This window comes from Xiphophorus maculatus, chromosome 18 (assembly GCF_002775205.1).
Source record: "Xiphophorus maculatus strain JP 163 A chromosome 18, X_maculatus-5.0-male, whole genome shotgun sequence".
NCBI classification, from domain to species: Eukaryota; Metazoa; Chordata; class Actinopteri; order Cyprinodontiformes; family Poeciliidae; genus Xiphophorus; species Xiphophorus maculatus.
In genome coordinates this window covers 28,141,796-28,160,406 of record NC_036460.1, presented here as the reverse complement: position 1 = coordinate 28,160,406, position 18,611 = coordinate 28,141,796, and the positions used below count along the sequence as shown (strand labels likewise).

The 18,611-nt window shown below is 40.1% G+C and overlaps 2 protein-coding genes across 2 annotated transcripts in view; both read right to left on the bottom strand.

The window, feature by feature from the left end:
- The window catches only part of nxn (nucleoredoxin), a 72,935-nt gene extending 58,183 nt beyond the window's left edge, over nucleotides 1–14,752 (bottom strand). Inside the window, exon 1 of the mRNA XM_023351693.1 lies at nucleotides 14,051–14,752. Coding sequence (XP_023207461.1) covers nucleotides 14,051–14,359 — 309 coding nt within the window. The 5' untranslated portion in view covers nucleotides 14,360–14,752. The remainder of the gene's footprint in view (nucleotides 1–14,050) is intronic.
- A 1,070-nt stretch (nucleotides 14,753–15,822) lies between these two features.
- txndc17 (thioredoxin domain containing 17) lies at nucleotides 15,823–17,644 on the bottom strand. The gene is made up of 4 exons (XM_005804075.3): nucleotides 17,388–17,644; nucleotides 17,156–17,237; nucleotides 16,427–16,502; nucleotides 15,823–16,243 (listed from the first exon to the last, which is right to left on the bottom strand). Exons 1-4 carry the CDS (start codon nucleotides 17,530–17,532, stop codon nucleotides 16,175–16,177), a joined length of 372 nt encoding a protein of 123 aa, XP_005804132.1. The 5' UTR covers nucleotides 17,533–17,644; the 3' UTR covers nucleotides 15,823–16,174.
- Nucleotides 17,645–18,611: the final 967 nt, after the last annotated feature.

The following is an 18,611-nucleotide window of genomic DNA, read 5'->3' as shown; positions in this document are numbered from 1 at the left end:
TAATGCACTGCAAAGCTACAGATTTTTCAGGCATATTTATGCCATTAATTTTAATGACATAATGAAGAGTTGGATTCGATGTTTGCAAATGTATATGTTGTAAACGACCTCCATCTGTGTTTGGGATAAAACGAAACTCCTGCTAAAGACAGATCTACCCACAATATTGTTATTGATTTTGGATCTCTTGTACATTGCGGGTAGCTTACTTGACAGTGATGATGATGCGTATTAAAAACTCATATGGCCTTCAAAATACAGACAGTGTGAGAGGGCGACTGCTGTCCGTGTTAGCCTTTCTGGGGTATGATGGTTGAGTGTTTCTATATATGATAGGAGTTTGATTTTAAAAAGAACCCTGATTAGACACTAGTAGACATTTACAGTAGATTAACAAAGTAAAGATAAAAACAAAAAAACAAAAAAGAAAACTGTATCCATGTTCACACAACAAGAAAAACACATTTTATATTTTGTCCAAAGGAATAGGCTCAATCTTTAAAAAAGAAAATGAAAATGGTTCTCTGATCAGACTCAACATTTTTCCAGAGGAAAAAGAATCCAGCTCCATCTCCGTGTGTCTGTAATCTCTCTTTCGAGGCCCCTCTGTATCTTTAATTGCCTGGACACTCGTGTCCAAAGAGGCTGCTTTCGTTCCTCGATGAAAAGACGAGACCTCTTCTGCTCCTACAACAGGCTTAAGCTGATAAACCCTCTTATTCAACATGGCCGTGGGATCGGCACTGCCAGCAAATAGATTGGGCAAAGAAAAAAAAAAAAAAAGACTAATCAAAACAGTGATTAGCCTCCAACGTGGAGTCAGAGCTAAGCCACGGTGCAGCCTCAGCAGGAGGTCTAAACTCCAAACAGAGAGAGTTTTCTGATAAATGTTTCCCGAAGTGCAGCAACATAAGCTGGGAGATGAGTGGAATGCATGTGGTGTGGCGCAATTTACCCAACAAAGACATAGCAGGAGGGGAATAGACCAGCGAGTATCGTGGTCTCCAGGCTCGTTACAGTCTTCAACCACTTTTAAAGACAAATTATTTCATAATAAGCATTTCCCACAGCGTGTTGGCTGTCTGTCATAGTTCATCTCATGAGTCTTCCTCTTAATTTCCAGCTCCAGTTACAGCCAGATCCTCTGGCGATGCCTCCATCAGACCTGCTGTTGCTTCACAATACACGGGTGTCTCGGCAGCAAGGTCAGGCTCTGCGCTTCGTACTCAGCTGCACCGTGTGCACAACATGGAAAAAACTAATTCAACACCCATCTCCTTGCTGTGCTGAAGGATACAAACCAGAATTCAATCTAAAAACATCGTCATCTTGCGCAAATTTGGCAGTTAACTCTCTTTAAATGCTCAGAATCAGATGCACAGGGCCAACGTTAGGCAGAGAAATTCTCAGTTTTTCAGAAATGTTTACAAATGATTTTTCCAGTTTCAAGCCAAACCCCGAGTCTTTTGCCAAATTTCTAACAACTTCTCAAAGACCAGAAGTACAACTTTAAAACCTGATTGCTGTATGTTAGCATACCGCAGCTAGCTTGGCAGAGAATGTTAAATGCAAGTTATGTTTATTTGGTTTCCATAGAGAATCAATTAGAGACAGTCATGGTTATAATAGCTACAGCCAATATTGACATATCAATATTATGAATCCACTAATGTTGCAGGCAAAGAAATAAGCACATTCTATCTCGGTAAAACCTGCGCAGCAGCTACAGGCTCGAGCTCGCATGCTGGCTTCCTATTGCTCTTCCATTGTGTTCATCAAACTCGAGTCTCAGTCCAGGAGTCCAAGTCAAATTTCATGTCATGAGGGGACGTGTTTAGGTGAAGTTTGAAGTTTTACTTTTGGCGAATCGAATTGAAGTCTCAAACTTGACGCAATCTTAGCCGTCCTTCTAGCTTCCAGTAAAATGGATTTTGAAAAAGTGGCTTTTTCAGCAGACCTCTGCAGCTTAAAAGTTTACCAATTTGATTGAGAGAACTAGAGAGATAAATAGATAAATAATAAGTAGCTCTCCAGATGTGTTTGTAAAAGCTATATTAAGCTAGCTAGCTAGCTTAATTTTTTCAGCAAACAAAAGAAAATCCTAACTGAGCATCAATACCGGCTGCGTGAACATAGCCTTAGTGTGTAAAATGACCGGCCTCCTCCAAGATGGCGACTGCGGAAGCTAACCGATGTAACAAGCTAACTTTTGCATTGCCTTTTTACTCTAAAGGCTCTGTGCACTGAGCACATACATTTAACAAAATCAGTTTGTGTGTATCTAGTAGCACTGAAACCAAGACCCGTCATGTGATGACGTTAAAAATTATCCACAAGTCGCATGTATGTAGTAATGAGCATTTAGAATAGCGCACACCTTAGGGTTTCTGTAGTGGCAGGTAAACTCAGCTGATAAATACAACCCAAATATTCTGTAATAAAATAAATAAATCCACCACAGAACTGATAATTAAGCCCTATGAATGATTCCAAGGCCCCCACTGTTGTTTACTGTCCTAATTAGCTTGCCCACCACCGATCCTGACTATTAGTTCACACATTTGACCCCAACAGTCATGTGACTCAAATACACACAGTATATAAAACATAATTAACTTTGCTATATTTAATGTCAAACTACTGTATTGTTAAAATGAAATCAGCAAACCCAGATGCAGATGTTTCTACACATTTTGATTCAGAACTGAAAACAAAACACACTAAATGAGCCAAAGTCAACAGTGCTTGTTTGTGAACGCCGTCTCCTGGAGGAGCGGGAGCCGTGTGCACCTGCAAATTATCCCAATTGACTCTCTGGTTATTAGAAAAATAATGAGCCACCTACAGGCCAGGAACTCCGCTTCAACGGGACTCCCCTGCATTTTCCTCCACTCTCTCTCTTAATGCAATGTGCCAATTTAGCAAGGCCAGCATTTAAATAATCCTCCTAGTGCTAGAACGCAAGTCGAGTTGCTGAGCAGCAACAACAACAAAAAAAACTACATTTACTAATTCTTACACGCTTAGCTCTCGCTGAAGCTTTTAAAAAGCAAAAAACGAAATAATGTTTTAGCCGCTCCACGAGAACTGACTTAAAGTGCCGATTCACGTTTTTGTGGGGAAGCCAAATGCGGTGACGTCCGACCTCATTAGAAACCCAGGATGCCACGCGCGGGCCGGCCTCATCGTCCCCGCAGGAGATTAGCGGCTCGCTGTAAATGTGCCGCCTGTCCAACAGCAAACCGAGGATCAGCCATCAGTAAAGAGCCATTAATCCGCATTATGGAGGGATCCACATCAAAACGTGACATGAACACAAGCTGCTAGAAACACAGATGACGGAGCACGAGTCGCATGTGAAGCAGCTGTTGAGAATTTAGAGGGAGACTGGATCTAATGTCGCAGTGGACGAGGAACACAGGAGCACAGGCATCTTTACACCGCGGCCAGGCCGTTTCTGTGGGTTTAATAGTGTTTAGTTTTTTGACTGGCACGGGGGCCGACAAGCGCCTGAGCAGAGACTCATGCTGACAGACTGCTGTCGGAGAACCCAACTGTGTGTGTAGATCACAAAAGCCAAGAAACTGTACAAACGCAGATGAATTTTGAACTGTATTTTGACCCTTTTAGAGGTTGTGAGACATTTCAACAGCATAGCAAATGTCTTCAATCTGTCCTGTGAAGTTCTGTTCAAGTTGTTTGCTGTGAGCAAGACCTGCTTGTGTTTCTGGGAATGTTGGGGAAATATCATTTCTAAATGTTGCAACTCTGACACAACAAAGCCTGCCATGAATGCTAATGCTAGTTAGCAAGGCCACCATCAACAGAGGATGTCCTGTAATGGTAAGTTGTTTCTCTGCTGTTGGCACATACACGAGCATTATTGATTTCAGCAAGACAAATTTAAGACTTTTTAATGCCAATTTGAATTAAATTTAAGGCCAAAAATATTATGGGGGGCCATCAGGGGATGCTGCTGGCAACAGAAGTGAGCTTGTGGCAAAACAACAGAACGTCATCCAGCCAACTAGTGAGACATTTTCACGTAACCATGATAGACACACAAAAAAAGCGACTGCATCAGGTAACAGAATACCACTGAAACCGTTCCTCAACAGAAACATACGCGTATATTTTTTTTTATTAAATAGTCCTGCCGCAACAAAATATGACATGTTATTAATGTGTACAAGGACAACTTACATTTTTCAAATGAATTTAAGACACTTAAGGCCTTAATTTTAAATACATGAATTTAAGATTTCATAAGACTTTTTAAGGATGTGTGGACAACATGGCTGACCTCTTATGAAAGGTTACATTTAAAATTAAAACAAATATTTAAATTCAACCTGTTTTTCCCCCCCCCATCTGGTCCTTATTTTAACTAGGTAACCCATAAAAAAAAGCCAATCGACTGAGATGAAACATTTTTATGGCGACCCATTTTTGTTGTTTTACAACCACATCAAGCCATCCTTTTTCTGTGAAAACCTGCTCTTGTCAGTTGCCTGCTTAATCTCCCGGTGCCACAAACAGCAGGGCTGGTGCCAGGGTGCCATGCTGCACGCTGAGACACTGGGTCTCTTTGTACAGCAAACCCATTTCAAGCAGGAGCTGCAGGAGCACTTACACTTGGGTGAATATGGCACAGAGGCTTGAGGAGGAGGAGCGGAGGGTTGCCGTTTGCACATATACCACTCTGCTTCCACTCAGTCACATGGATGGACTCAATGGAAAACAAGCAAAAAAATAAAAGTAAAAATACATCTTAAAAATCAGTCGCATCACTCGCCGATGGACGACACGCATTTTCTCCCGCCTTAGCGACAGGGTTAATAAACGTGAAGCGAGCGCAGACAACACCAGGAGTGTACATCCATCCGTCATTGTGTCAGTTGTCATTTTGCTTAAGAAACACGATCAGTGGCGATGATGAGGAGGAGGAAAACTGGGGAAACCGCCGAGAGGCAACATTCAATCTAGGAAAGATAAAGGGACAAACGAAAGACGGCTATGGATGGCAGGATGCCTCTGGGGGCGACTGTGAGGTTATTATGGTGGGAAGGGCAGCTGAGCTGTTGTGTGGGGCAATTACAGACTGAAAGAGTCGGCTGACGGGTGGGATGGGGGGCAGTAGAGGTGAATCGAGACACGGCAGCATTAAAAAACATGAAGCTGAGCCGGACGAGGTTTGCTTCGTCAACTGACCGCCATGCGCTTATCCTCATGGAAACCTCGTCTGAACAAACCGCCTGTATGTCATCACCAGAATGTCAAATTATTGTAACGCTGAACTTTACTCTGTGCTGGTTTTGGATGCTTTCACTGGCAGATGCGTTAGTCTGGTTGTTGGACGACAAGCGAATGAATCATCTGTTGTTCTCATCCCGAGCTCCAGCAGACACTGTGGCGAATACATCAGCCGTGTCTGTTATCCTTAACGTCACTCCGCTGTGGAAAGTCCTGCCTGGAAACCACACGGCGTCCAGCGGCGGTCCAACTAGGGGAGGAAGGTTGGGGCCGGGGAGTAAAGTCAGATGGAGGCTGTAGCCTTACGGATATCGCGTTAACAAGATAACGGGAGCAGAGAGGATTTTACGAGGCACACAGAGACTCTCGAAGTCTTAGAAAAAGTACTCGCAGTCCTTGGATGTTTCCCCGTTTCTGTCCGTATCGCGGCTACAAACTTTGACGTATTCTGGTCTGATTTTGGGTGATCAAAAGCAGTAGTGGATAGCTTCGTGGGTTATTTTACAAGTGAAAATGGTAAAAAGTGCACTATTCATTAGCAATTTGTCCCCACTAGTCAGGACAATGCAAAGTCTATTTTTCACCTCAGGTATAATGGCTTCAAGCCTCTACTACACTGTAAAACCACAATCCTACCAACATGGTTTTTCAAGCTTCTAGTGCAAATATTTTATAAAACCTGAATTAAAGACAAAAATAACTTAAAAGTAACTTTTCAGAAAGACAGATAAGCTTCAAGTGCATCTGTTGTATTCCCTGTGTTTAGCTCCACTCATCGTCTTCAAACGGTTTTCCTGCACCAGGGCTGAGGAAAGGCTTCACAAACTCAAACTTAAGACTGTTTAAAGACGATTATGAAAGAAATTTAAGATCTATATCTCCATAGAAATGTACAAACACTGACTAGCCGAGTGGCGACAAAATTGCATTTACCCAAATAATAACAAAAACAAGTTAGCTTGCCAACAAGGGTAAATAAGCAGGTATTTAGCAGAAGCTTCAATTGTCTTGAGTCACAAAACACAATGAAGATCATAAATCATGAAATTATAAAACGTTTGAGTCAGTGAAGCACATCACAATCCCACCACTGTTGGCTCTGACTATGCATCCAGACTAACCTACAGACATTGCAGATAATGCGACACAAAAAAGGTGTTGCTATTAGTTTTGCTTTCTGTCATTAGCCGCCTCCTTGTAATGATTTTATGACAACACATCGCTCCATAAATGGTGGATGTAACGTTATTCTTCTGCGCATCGCGGGTCGCGTTCATGTCATAGTAATATGAGCAACCAAGCTAAACAATAAAATAAATACTGGAGTCGAGCATAAACACCTGCTATGTGGACGTAGCCTAAGTTACATACAAATTAGTGACTTCTGAAGGCAAATGGTTTCCGTTGATTTTAGGGGGAAATGTTAACAGAACTTGTTAACTCTCAAAGGGTAAACCCCCGAAGCTGCAGTTGTGATGACAGCCTCTTGAAACATTACACATCACCTTGTAAAGTGGCAACAGTGGCCGGTGGGAGCAGAAGGCAACTTGAGCTCTGTGGTGCGAGATTGGACATTGGGCGCGGCCAGGCGCCCAATGTCTCTAGCGCTTTCATTGCAGCAGGTGTCTGCGTCGCGCATTCTTTACATGAGCTCTTGTCAAACATGGCGAGCAGGACGCAGGGGCCGTCCCAGCTGCACAACAATGGGAGTCAAACTATGGCAGCTGGAGTCAAGGTAACGGTTCCCGGAAGGTCAGAGGCAAAACTAGTGCAACATGAAAGCAGACGGAGCAAACGGAGTTTATAAAAAGCGATATAGAGAAGTTAAAGTGAATGGACATTGTGATTTGCCGTCTCAAGATCATCGTGAGGTGACAAGATACAAGCACACTTTACTTTACAGCTGTTAAAGCCCCATAGGGTCATTTTAATAAGGTTATGAAAGCACCAGCTGCAAATACAGAGAAACACTTGTAAGTTTTTATTTGCTCAAATTTTATCATTTCAGCTACACAAGTCTGAACTGCAAAGGAGAATGCATGCACACAATAACTAATTGCAGGTATTTAAAAGTTTTGTTTTTTTTATGTTTGTTTTTTTGCTTGTGCAAAAAACGTCATGCCCCGACTCTGGACTGTAATAAAAGCAATGGATTTAACTGGAAGCACAAAATCTTAAAGTGTCTCTTTCTAGTTTAAATATCTTAGTACGCTTGAAATAAGGCGAAAAAAGAAAAAAACGCTTCAGCAAGATATAGGAGCTTCTTTTAAGTAATTAAATCCTTAAATTGATGAAAGTCAACATTAAAGACAACTTTAATGTCTTTAATAAAAAAAGTCTTTGTTACGAGTGAATTTATGAGCAGATGCAAGGTGTTTTCCCCATGTTATAAGTGAAATAACATGGGAACCAATAGTTTTTGTATTATTTCTAGTGTACTAAGATATTTGCATTAGAAACTAGATAGAAAATACTTGGGGAAATTTTGTGTCTTGCGGCAAAAAATTTCTCCACTTAAGTCGGGATGTCTGACACGTTCAAAAATCTTCTAAATACAATGTTAGAAGAAAGGGTAATGAAAATTGTTTGTGTTTTTTTTATTTTTTTCCCCACAGTTCCACCATCTCATTTACTCTTGAAAGTCTGAAAACAAACAAACAAAAAAAAGTTTAAAAAAAAAAATTTCATAAGCAGTTTAACCAAAAACATTTAGGCCAATTTAATGACCAGCAAAATCTTAACCCGTGTTCCCATGATTTACTGCTCAGGGTCAAATGTCTTTCAGTGAGGATCGGTTTCCCTGTTCAGACTGCGGAGCTCACATTTCCTGGCATTAGACACCGGCGTTAAGGAATCCGTGCTATAAATCTAAAAAAATAAATAAATAAAAAAGTGCTATTATAAACACCTTTGGCTGAAACACCGTTATGCTGTAATTTAGCATTTTTCCTTCTGCTAGCAATGGCTTTCATGGTTTTTGTTTAATGCAAGATTTTTTGCATCACACTTGTTTTAGCTATTGGAGTAAAGATAAAAACAAAATTGACTCCTGTGTCAATATTTAGCACATTTAATTCTTCAAAAGCAATGAGGAATTGCTAAAGCTAAATTGGCCAATCTGACCAAAACACAGGAAATCGGTGTGGGCCCCACGATCAGTTCAAGGTTTAAATCAAACTTTATATTCTCCTCAACACAACATATCAACACTAATTGGTGAAGATGTTTTGTTTGCTGCATTTCCCCCCCCCCCAATCTAAGGTTTCTACAAAACCTAAAACATCTTAGTAAAAGCCAACAGCTGGATCAAGAAGCCCCAGATAAAACATTTCGTGCCTCCTTTGAAGCCACTTCTTCTTGTGTTCGCAGGACAAGGAAGCTGCGACACCCGATGAGCGCGGCGCAATAACGATTTCAGCAGACGAGGGCAGTGCTGATGAAAGGCGTCCTTAACTTCGCTCTGAGGCTGCCAAGAACCGTCATCACCTGGCGGGGAGTCGAGCGAGTGAGCGAGCCGCAGGATCCAACAGGGTTTTTACTTGTGACGTGATCCCCCGTTATTATAATGCAGTCAGAAAAATCTCTATGTGATGTAGATTTGCAAGATTTCAGTTTTGCACAACTCCAGCAATTGTCGGCAAGGCGACATCTGGACACCTACTTCCAGTCAGCAGTAATATATTCAAACAAAATGGGTTCTGTGCTTCACGGAAATATGATCTCATGGTCTTTTCTGGCTCCTAAGTAAAATGTATTCTGTTACCGACCCGAGTGTCTCTGAAACACAAAACAAACAATAAAAAAAAAATTAAAAAAAACGACAACAGACTTGGACAGATTCCAGGTTAGCTTCGACCCGATAACTAGCACTGTTCAGAATGTTGGAGCAGATTTCAGATTTTTGTGAAGCTTTAACCTGCCGACACCATTTAATACGACAAATGAGCATTAAAATGGCCTTCCTGCCAAGAGCGGTCATAAATTATTTACATCGGGGGCTGAGGAGACGTAGAGTCCTGTGTGAGAGAGCAGTCGCTTTAAAACGGGGTTTTATTAATATTTTAAGACAAAATGAGAAATTTAAACCTTTAGCATCTAATACAAGCAAGTAGCATCGTTAGCATGATTAGCCCTCATCTTCATCTGTGATGAGGGCCAACATTTACAAATTGAGCATGTTTCATGACACGCTGGAATCAACAGGAGAGAAATTAAGCGTGCTTCTGTTTATGTACTCTAAGTCTTGCTCTCTCTCACCGTTATGCAGTCTGAATTAAAACACACAGCACTGCAATAGAAACACTTTTTTGTATCACGGCAGGTTGTATGCAACAACAACGCACTTATTAGCATCAAAAGTTTGTAATTCGAACGTGTTGAATCCAAAGCTTTCCTGTTAAATCATAGACCTATAAATTGCCCAACACACCGCATGCGTAGTCGCTCCCACGTACCAAGATCATCACTCCAACGCCTCGACAAGATGTCGCCGTCTCCTTTGATGGCTAAGACGCTAGCGCCGTGGTAGGAATGTGAATATACATCCTGTAAATGTTTACATCCATCGCTGCCATGATTTTTAATGGCTTATCACGTGAACAAACTTATTTACATGGGATTTTAATTTCATTTCTTATTCAATGGAAACACAATTGAATAACTTGTGTTTTTTTGGCAGAACATCCGAATGGATTTACGCACTTTTGTAATGGAAACGCGGCTATCGACAGTGAATACAGACGTTTCTTCATTGCTTGGCAACAACTTCCACCTCGAAGAGCGTCGTCGTCACTGCGTCTCGGCACGATGAGTCACTGCATGACTGGAAAGACGCTGGATTTTGGATCAAAACTAAACCTTAGTCTGCTTCTGGTCACCGGCCATCCCTACCTGACAAACTCCATTGCTTAACCCAATGATTTATTTTCTTGTTGAATTAATACCTCCTGTAGAAGAGTGAAAACTAAAAAGGATGAAGTGAGAGTGAGACGGCTCGGTAAGTCATTGTAGGATATGGGTGGGCAAGCAGAGCGAGGGGAGGAAGTGAAGTCAGAGTATCTGACGTGGGCGGTGAGGCGTTGGAGCTCTGGACAAAGGAGAGGGGAGCAAAATACAAAAAGTGCATCCTTCACCAAGAGGTGAACTCTTCCTGATTCAAGAAAAAAAATTAAGTCAAATAAAATAAAAAAAATAAATAAAAAAAAAAGCAGCAACCTTAGAGCAGCTTCTGCTTTTCTCTACCTCCAAACTTAAAGACCCTGGTCTGCCAGGACGAGTACTGCACACACGAATCCAACGACAAAACAATTCATTCCCCTCTGGTCCCAGTTAGCCACTTCCTGTGTCTTCAAGACAAACAAATCCGAAAACAATAGGCAGCTAATTACGCCTGCAACCAATAACGCCATTCATTATCATTCAGTCTGCTAATTATTGGCTGCTTATTTTTCCCGTAAGTCAGCTAATTGTTTTGGCAAGAAACAATTAACAAAATCTGTTACTCAGACTGGAGCTCGGAAGGACGGCGCATTTCATTTACGCCAAAACGAAACGCAGTAAAATAGAAATGGTTGAAAGCTAGCAACAGTTTAAAACTAATTGCGGAGCTTTCCAACATTTTGTCACGTTACGACCACAAGCCTCAGTGTGCTTTTTTTAAGTGGGGTTTCATGCGACGGACCAACAAAGATAAAAAGCGGAGGCTTTTTTGCTGGTGCAAGGTCTAAAAGATAAAAATGTATTGGATAAAAATACATGCCACTTTTAAAATTTTCATTTGGGACACAGAAGCTGAAAACAACGCAGTCCGTCGCATAAAACACATTGGAGATTGGGTTTGAGGAACATGTGAAAGTGCTAAAAGAGGAGTTCATTTTGAGCAACAACCAGCTGAGAATAACAAAAATAAATTCAGTGTCACCACTTTTAGATATTCAAGCAAACCAACTGGATGGAGCAATATAAAATTAGCAAACATAAGTCTCAACATTACAATTTTGTAATCTAGCGAGCAGATGAAATGAGTGTTAGTAACGCCACATTTTAGACTGATACTGTATATGCAGTATTTATTGTAACGTTTATCATTTATTGGGATAAATTTCTCATGTAACAGTATGATAAATTTGAATGCAGTTTAAATTCCCTCAGAACTGTCCTTACTGTTCAGGTTGTTAGTTTTACTTCCCCCCCCTCTCCACTGTTTGTTCAATAAAAGCATTAATAAATACCCAATAAATGTGAAAATACAGTCACCGTGTGCAGCTTAGCGATGCACTCGGTCACCAGTCCCTTCTTTACGTGGCCGGTGTCCTAAAGAAACTCATTACAAATGGGAATGTTTTATTTTTTTCCCCCCACCAAGAGCATCATTTGTGTCCGTGGGGCTCTGATTGCCGTGACACACGGTCACAGAGTCATACAGTTACCTAGAAAAAGTAGCAATAAGTAGTTTTTATCCTCACTTTTATCGTAGCGCCACAAAATATTGCGATAAAACTTTTAAGCCCATGTCGCCCAGCACATAGTAGGAATATTTCAAAACGTGACATGGAGCCAAACAGAGCTGGACAGCTGCACACTGCAACACGAGGCCCAGACAGACAGACAGGCGGACAGACAGGCGGACCACCAAGAAGAGCACGAACAATGCCCATGTCGATGCCACAGATATTTTCCGCTCTGGGTCAGAGAACATAATGAGGCTGCAGTGCGACGGTGGACGTGCTCAGCTCCCCAAGACAACCCTCCCCGCTTCCTCCTCCTCCTCCTCCATCATCTGAACCTCATTCAGACCTGGAGTTCATTATAAGGTGCAACGGAAACAATCACCGGTGATCAGAAAGAATTTACAGGACAACATTTCAGTCCTAATCCTGCCAACATAGCAAACGGTCAGGAAGGCTGCTCTGGTTTGACTCAAGAGGGCGATTCCTTTATGGGAAAGTAATGGAGACAGGAAGTCGTATTGAAGGGTTTCAGTCTCTCAAGCTCATATTTTAATGTAATCAAATCCGAAAGACATTTTTGAAGTTTATTTCGTTGCAGAAAAATGCAATAAATCACAATGAAAATCTCTGCCAAAGTCAGAATTCACACACTGATGCATTACAGCTGACTCTGGATTTTTTTTTTTTTTTAGTCATATAGAATTGCAATAGATCAATGCTGTAATCAGGACGCTGGCCTGGCCTCCAGGAGCACACACACGCAATTCCTGCAACATAATCCTCCGCTCCATTGTTTGCAAAGACTGCCAACATGGCCGGGATATAGTGACACAGAAAAATGCATTTGTACAGAAACTTAAAAATCCACCAGCATGATGTGTGACAGGGGAGGAAAAAAAAAAATTCCATTGGATTGTTGCAGCTGAATTTATTATTTTTTTAAAAACGACATTTTATGCACACAAATCTAAAAAGAAAGAAATATTCAGCTGCGTTCGAAGTTATTCGGCTAAGGAGGAAAAACAAAACCTTATTTCCACTAAATTTGAGCTCATTTTCAGAAGCTGTAGCAAGTTTGTAAATTCCAGTTGAACAAAAATAAAATGTATATATATATATATATATATATATATATATATATAAGCAAGATTAGAGATGCAGCAAGCAATCAGCTAGAATCTGATTTTCAACTGATCGACTCAGATTGATGAGCTGCAGGTCCAATACTGAAAATAAAAAATAAAATACTGCATTTCCTTTCTCACATGGGTCATAACTAGAAACTTCCTCCAATGTTTCCCCATCTAAAAACAGCATGTCGCATGATGGATGTTTTCTGGGAATTTAATAAAAGTAACAAAGGCTAGCAACATACGTTTTGATGCATAAACTCTGATTTTCTATTTCTATAAACGGCTCTCTCTAACATGCAGCACATTTGGCTTTTATAAGTTTTTGTCCCTGGAATTAGAAAGAAATAATACAATCACAGTTTGTCAAAATGGACATCAGTGGGTCACACCCCCACATAAAGCCAGACAAAAGACTTCCTGCCAGGAAAATAAATTGGTGTATAAAAAAAAAATACATCTATATATAAAAAACATTTTTAAAAAAGAAAATAAAAAAGTGCTTTCAAATTGATTCAAATCCTCCAAACGTTTTTTTTGTGTGGAAACACACAAAAAGCTGAAAATACTACACTGGCAGCATTTTAGGCCTTTGACTGTACGCAGCAACCTAAACTGAATGGACAAATAACAAAAACAGGCATTAAATTGCCATAATCGTTCTCTAATTCGCCGTTTCTCCAGCCTGTCTCTGGGTAAAATCATTAGTGTGTTTGGAAAGCGGAAAGCCAGAAGGAAGTCCAATGTGTTTCCCCTCCTAATAATAACTCAGGAATGTCAGCAGCAGCACATTTACGTCCAGATAGAACTGGACGAATTAAAGTCTGGCTTATTTCAGCAGACGCAATTATCAACAGACTGATTCGTTGAGCATAATCCAGATAAAGTTATTAACAATGGCATCATACTTTAATTCCCTGATTAGATCCTATGAAATGAATTAGTCGCAACCCAGAATAGGCTCGGGTGTTTTTAACTCATTTCAGTTCATCTTATCTACTACTGATAATCTGCAGTTATCATGACAGATTATGGGCTAATTAAAAGCAGATTGCCTTGTTTAGAAGAATCAAACTAAACTCCAGAAGTGCATAAAAACAGCGAGAGAGAATATATATATATATAGGTGTTTTGTTTCCAGTGGCTCTCAGGTCACTTGTAACCAGGGACTGATCCGCCAGACTGGGCTGCCCTCCATCACCGCCTGGCCTCTCTTACCTTTTTGTGTCTGTCTTTGAAAGGTAGCGCAGGCCACGGCATCTCCTGCAAAAAGTCCTGCCAGTGTTTCTGGTCCTGGTCGGACGACACGAAGACGACTTCCAGCTTGTCCTTATGCTCGGACGCCTTTTTGAAGCGGCTGTAAAACTCGCACAGGCTTCCGTTGAACTGCTTGCACGGGGCGTTCAGGCTGCACCCGAAGAAGAGCCCGACCAGGGAGAGCCTCGCGCCCAGAGACTGCACGTCCACCTCGGCTTTCTCGCTGTTCACGAGCCGCTCCCCGAGCAGACTCACCAGAAACTCCGACATCGCGGCTCGACACGGTCCGAGAACACGCAGCCACAACCGTAACCCCCCTCCCGCTCCCTCTTCAGCCGAGGCTGCTGCACATGTAACCGCGGCGTGTGTTCGGGGCGACACCCAGCACTTCCTTTCGCCTCCACCGAGAGGTTTGTGAGGGGAGCTCCGAGCCCCGGAGGTAAGGAGAGAGGCGTTGCGGTGGTGAGGGCTTCGCCGCGGCTCTTGCTCGTCCCTCCGCTCTGAGCGCTGTGCAGGAATGCGCGTCGCTTAAATCTCCCTGACTGCAACCGCGATGACTCCCATTTAGCACGGAGTCGCTCATTTACACCAGCTGTTGCTAAATGAGAGTTCACTTCTCCTGCATGTCATACGAGGGTTTTAATGCAGTAACGCCTCAAAACGAGGCTGAATTAGACTTTTATTTTGTTTTTATTCTCAACTCTCTTATTTTAATATTTCCACTTCCGCGAATGCTCCGTTTCGTCACAAACACACACATATTTGTTACAGGTAATTACTGTATCGATCTAATAAGTTTTATTTTATATACTGAGTGAATTTCATCAAGATTTTTGTAAACGCTGGAGCGACCCAGCAACTTCTGAGAGTCTGCCGCCACCTAGCGGTCATAACAAGAAAACAACATGTGGGCGTGCCTCCTTTATTCAGTCCATACTTTTGGAAAACATAAAATAAAAGGCTTACACTGTGTTTCAGGGCCGGTCCGAGACTTTTTGGGGCCCTATGCAGATTTTCATTTGGGGCCCATCATACCAACACCAAATGCTTTATCGTTCCTAAGCTACTCTATGTAACATGTCTGCTCTCATTGGCGCTGTCTGTAATTAGCTTACATCATAGCAGTGTTGTTATTGCTAATGATTTTAACCCTACAGGAGTAGCAAACAAGGAAATATATTTGGATTTTGAAATGCAGAGTGATATTTAAGTATTCCACATTATTTGAATTACTTGAAAGTAACATCAGTTGATAAAACCCTAAATTTACAGTAAATAATTTCATGTTACATTTCCCCATGAGTGGCAGCAGGCAACATGAGGAATAGATTGACCTGTTACTTGTGCAACGCTGTAAGAATAATAAAAATGGTTTCCCATGTGCAATAGCATTTAGTTTGTGTTATTCAAATGTATTTTAAACATATATTTGCTTTATTTTATGTTTGGTCTATCATATAGAAACCTCAATAAAATGCAGCGTGCCTTGTGGTTGCAACATGACAAATGAAAAAGTCTGAGGTGGATGAATATTTGTGAAAACCCAAACATCAGAGACAAGAATCCTCAGACACAACTGAACATCTCATGACGACTGCAGATGCCTTTTACATGTTCTTTACGCATCACGTTTTGCAAGAGGCAGATGAAACTTTTTGGTGACCTCTGAAAGAACAGTTGACAAGCGGAAGACGTAGCAAATCGCAAATAATGCATCGTTTAACTATTCAACATCAAATGTTTTTTTTTTATTTTTTATTTACGTTCAATTGCAAGGCAATGGAAATAATGATCACAATATAAAAATCTCTAGTTGCTTTTTGAATCAACAATTAGTGTGTGTATTTATTGACTGATTGCACAGCATCATCAAAGAAGAAATAGATCCTTCAAAACAACCCCACTAAACAACGAATGATGGAGCTGCATGTGACAGACTGGTTGTTTTTGTAAAAGCGCAGCTAGCAATTCAGTTGCACCAATTTGTATTGAGATCAGAACTGGGTGATTACTAAGTGCTTGAATGAAGCAGTGTAAACGGTCGATTAGTGAAGAAATGTTGGCTCTTTATGAGCTGGGGACCGTTCAGTCTTCAGTGAACATCATCTTCACCAGATCTGGCTTGAAGCACTCTTCCTCCACCAGCTTCTGAGGCTGCAGCACAAAGATCACAGTCAGCTTGTAGCACTGCTCTGATGGTAGATGGTATTTTTTTTTTTTTTATTTAAGAGAGCTTTTAGCAACATTTGGGTTTTCGAAACATCTCTGTCGACTTTCACATCCAGGCTCTATGGACTCATTATTGCAGATTCAAACATTAAACGATTAACTGCTTACTGTGCCGTATCGCAGCAGAGTGGGAACTCCAGTCAACTTCAGGGTCTTCTTGAAGTCATTGTTCGGATCCTTCCAACTAAAGCACAAGGTAGACATTACTGCAACAACCTGGTTTCTACAGTATTCAAAACCAGCAGCAATATCAGCTCTGTGGCTATGAAATAAACTAAAAATAAAAGCAATTTGGGGAGGGGATGTATTATTCACTCAATTTTATATATATATATATATATATATATATATATATATATATATATAAACTTTTAACTGAAGATAAACAGCTCTGCACCGACCAAGCTGGATCTATCACAAGTCGTAGACTATGAACTTGAATAGACATTGTCTAAATGTATGAACATGTATGAAAAAGGAAAAAAAAAAGACGAAATCACATTTTTTCCAAATGAAACGACATAAAAATAAACCCTCGTCAAGTAAATCTCACTACAACATAATTTAAATACTTTATTGATGTAGTTATTATGTTTAATACCTAGTGCCCTTTTGTCATACTAGTCAGTAATTCAGTTGGGTAATAATTATTATTTCATCAATATTTCTCTTAATAATGAGGAGAAGAAGAAAGAAGGAAAAAGAAGAAGAAAGTTGTTTTTTTTATTATTTATTTTTAACAAAACATTTATTGTGCAATAATTTAACAATGAACTGTTACATAATCAGGTCGAAAACAAACACACACAAAAAAACAATGAAGAAGAAGAAACTTACTACGGTCTATCTCCAACTTGACAATAAATGAAGACGGAGCCCTCAGGAAGATGAGTCAGCTCCCCTCTTACAATTGGCTCAGCTGAAAAAGCAAACAAACAAAAATAAAACAAGAACATTTTTTTTAATGCAAAAATAAATAAATAATAAAAATCAAAAATATTTTAGAGCAACAAATGATAAACATAATGCAGCCAGTCTTGCTCAACGACATAAGCTATATTTAAGTTACCTTTCACACAATCTGGACACCAGCTCTTTCCCTCGGCGTCTTTGTTACCTGAAAAATACGCAAAAATATCCTTCCCTTTTCTCGCAGACACCGCCTTGCAGAACTCCTCGTATCCGTGCACGACCACTTCCTCATTACCGGCCATGCTTTCGACTAAGCAGATGTGAAATCTGACTGGAACCTTCAAGTCTGAGCCGCTACAAGCACACGCTCGAACACTGAAGTTGCGACAAAAATAAGGAATCAGAAGCTGAAGAATTACTTCCGGGTTGAGCAGCGGTTCTTAAAGCGATCGCGCACGAGAGTTCGGCCATAAAATCGGTTTTACGACACTTGCTTTTTTGTAAAATCTGACATTGGTTCATGACTAGATGTGTTTGTTAATTAAGAGGACTCTAATTATATTCTGACTTGACAAAATATATATTTGCGATATGTCGAATTACATTCTAACTGGTAAAAATGACATAAAATGTACCATAAAGTTTTAGGAATATATCTACAATAAATTGCTGACTATCTGAAACATATATTTCAGATATCAGCAAGAATTGTCACTAGCCATTAAGTAAGTTTTAGATATGTGCCTTTTTGTTCTGACTAGTTATATTTCCAGTTAAAGATGTCTTAGTTGTACTCATTATTCAGGAAATTTTACATGTATTTTTAGGTATCAGGTAATTACATTAAATTAGTCCAAATTAAATTGCAAATATCTTGAAAGCAAATAACGACAGGTCAAAACTTTTAAATATTTTTGACAAGTCAAAATTCCTTATAAAATTCTAAAAAAATATCTCAAATTGAAATAGATATTTTTATTTGCAAATAACGACAGGTCAAAACTTTTAAATATTTTTGACAAGTCAAAATTCCTTATAAAATTCTAAAAAATATCTCAAATTGAAATAGATATTTTGATTTTTTTTATTCTAGATGCCTTTGAGATATATTGTAAAAAGAAAAAAAAAGACTAATCAAAATGTTCTTTAGAATATCTTGAATTATTATTCATACTAGTCAAAATGTAATAGCAGATATCTTAAGTTACCATTGGGGATAGTGAAATTGCATTTTTAGATATCTAGAATGTAATTACGGACAGGGAGACGAAGTCGATTTTATGTTAAAACGGCCTGCCATAATATTTCGCCCGTCGCGTAGTCTTTGTTTTATTTAATTTTTTTAAATATAATTGTTAATATATGTATTATACTTTTTACT

What these genes read in the sequence shown, in the direction of transcription:
- txndc17 (XM_005804075.3), bottom strand. Translation starts at nt 17,532, where the DNA reads ATGGCCGGTAATGAGGAAGTGGTCGTGCACGGATACGAGGAGTTCTGC. An exon ending in CAAGTTGGAGATAGACCGTA is followed by an intron (nt 16,503 to 17,155) that starts GTAAGTTTCTTC and finishes CTTGTGCTTTAG; the next exon opens with TTGGAAGGATCCGAACAATG. An exon ending in CTCTGCTGCGATACGGCACA is followed by an intron (nt 16,244 to 16,426) that starts GTAAGCAGTTAA and finishes TTTGTGCTGCAG; the next exon opens with CCTCAGAAGCTGGTGGAGGA.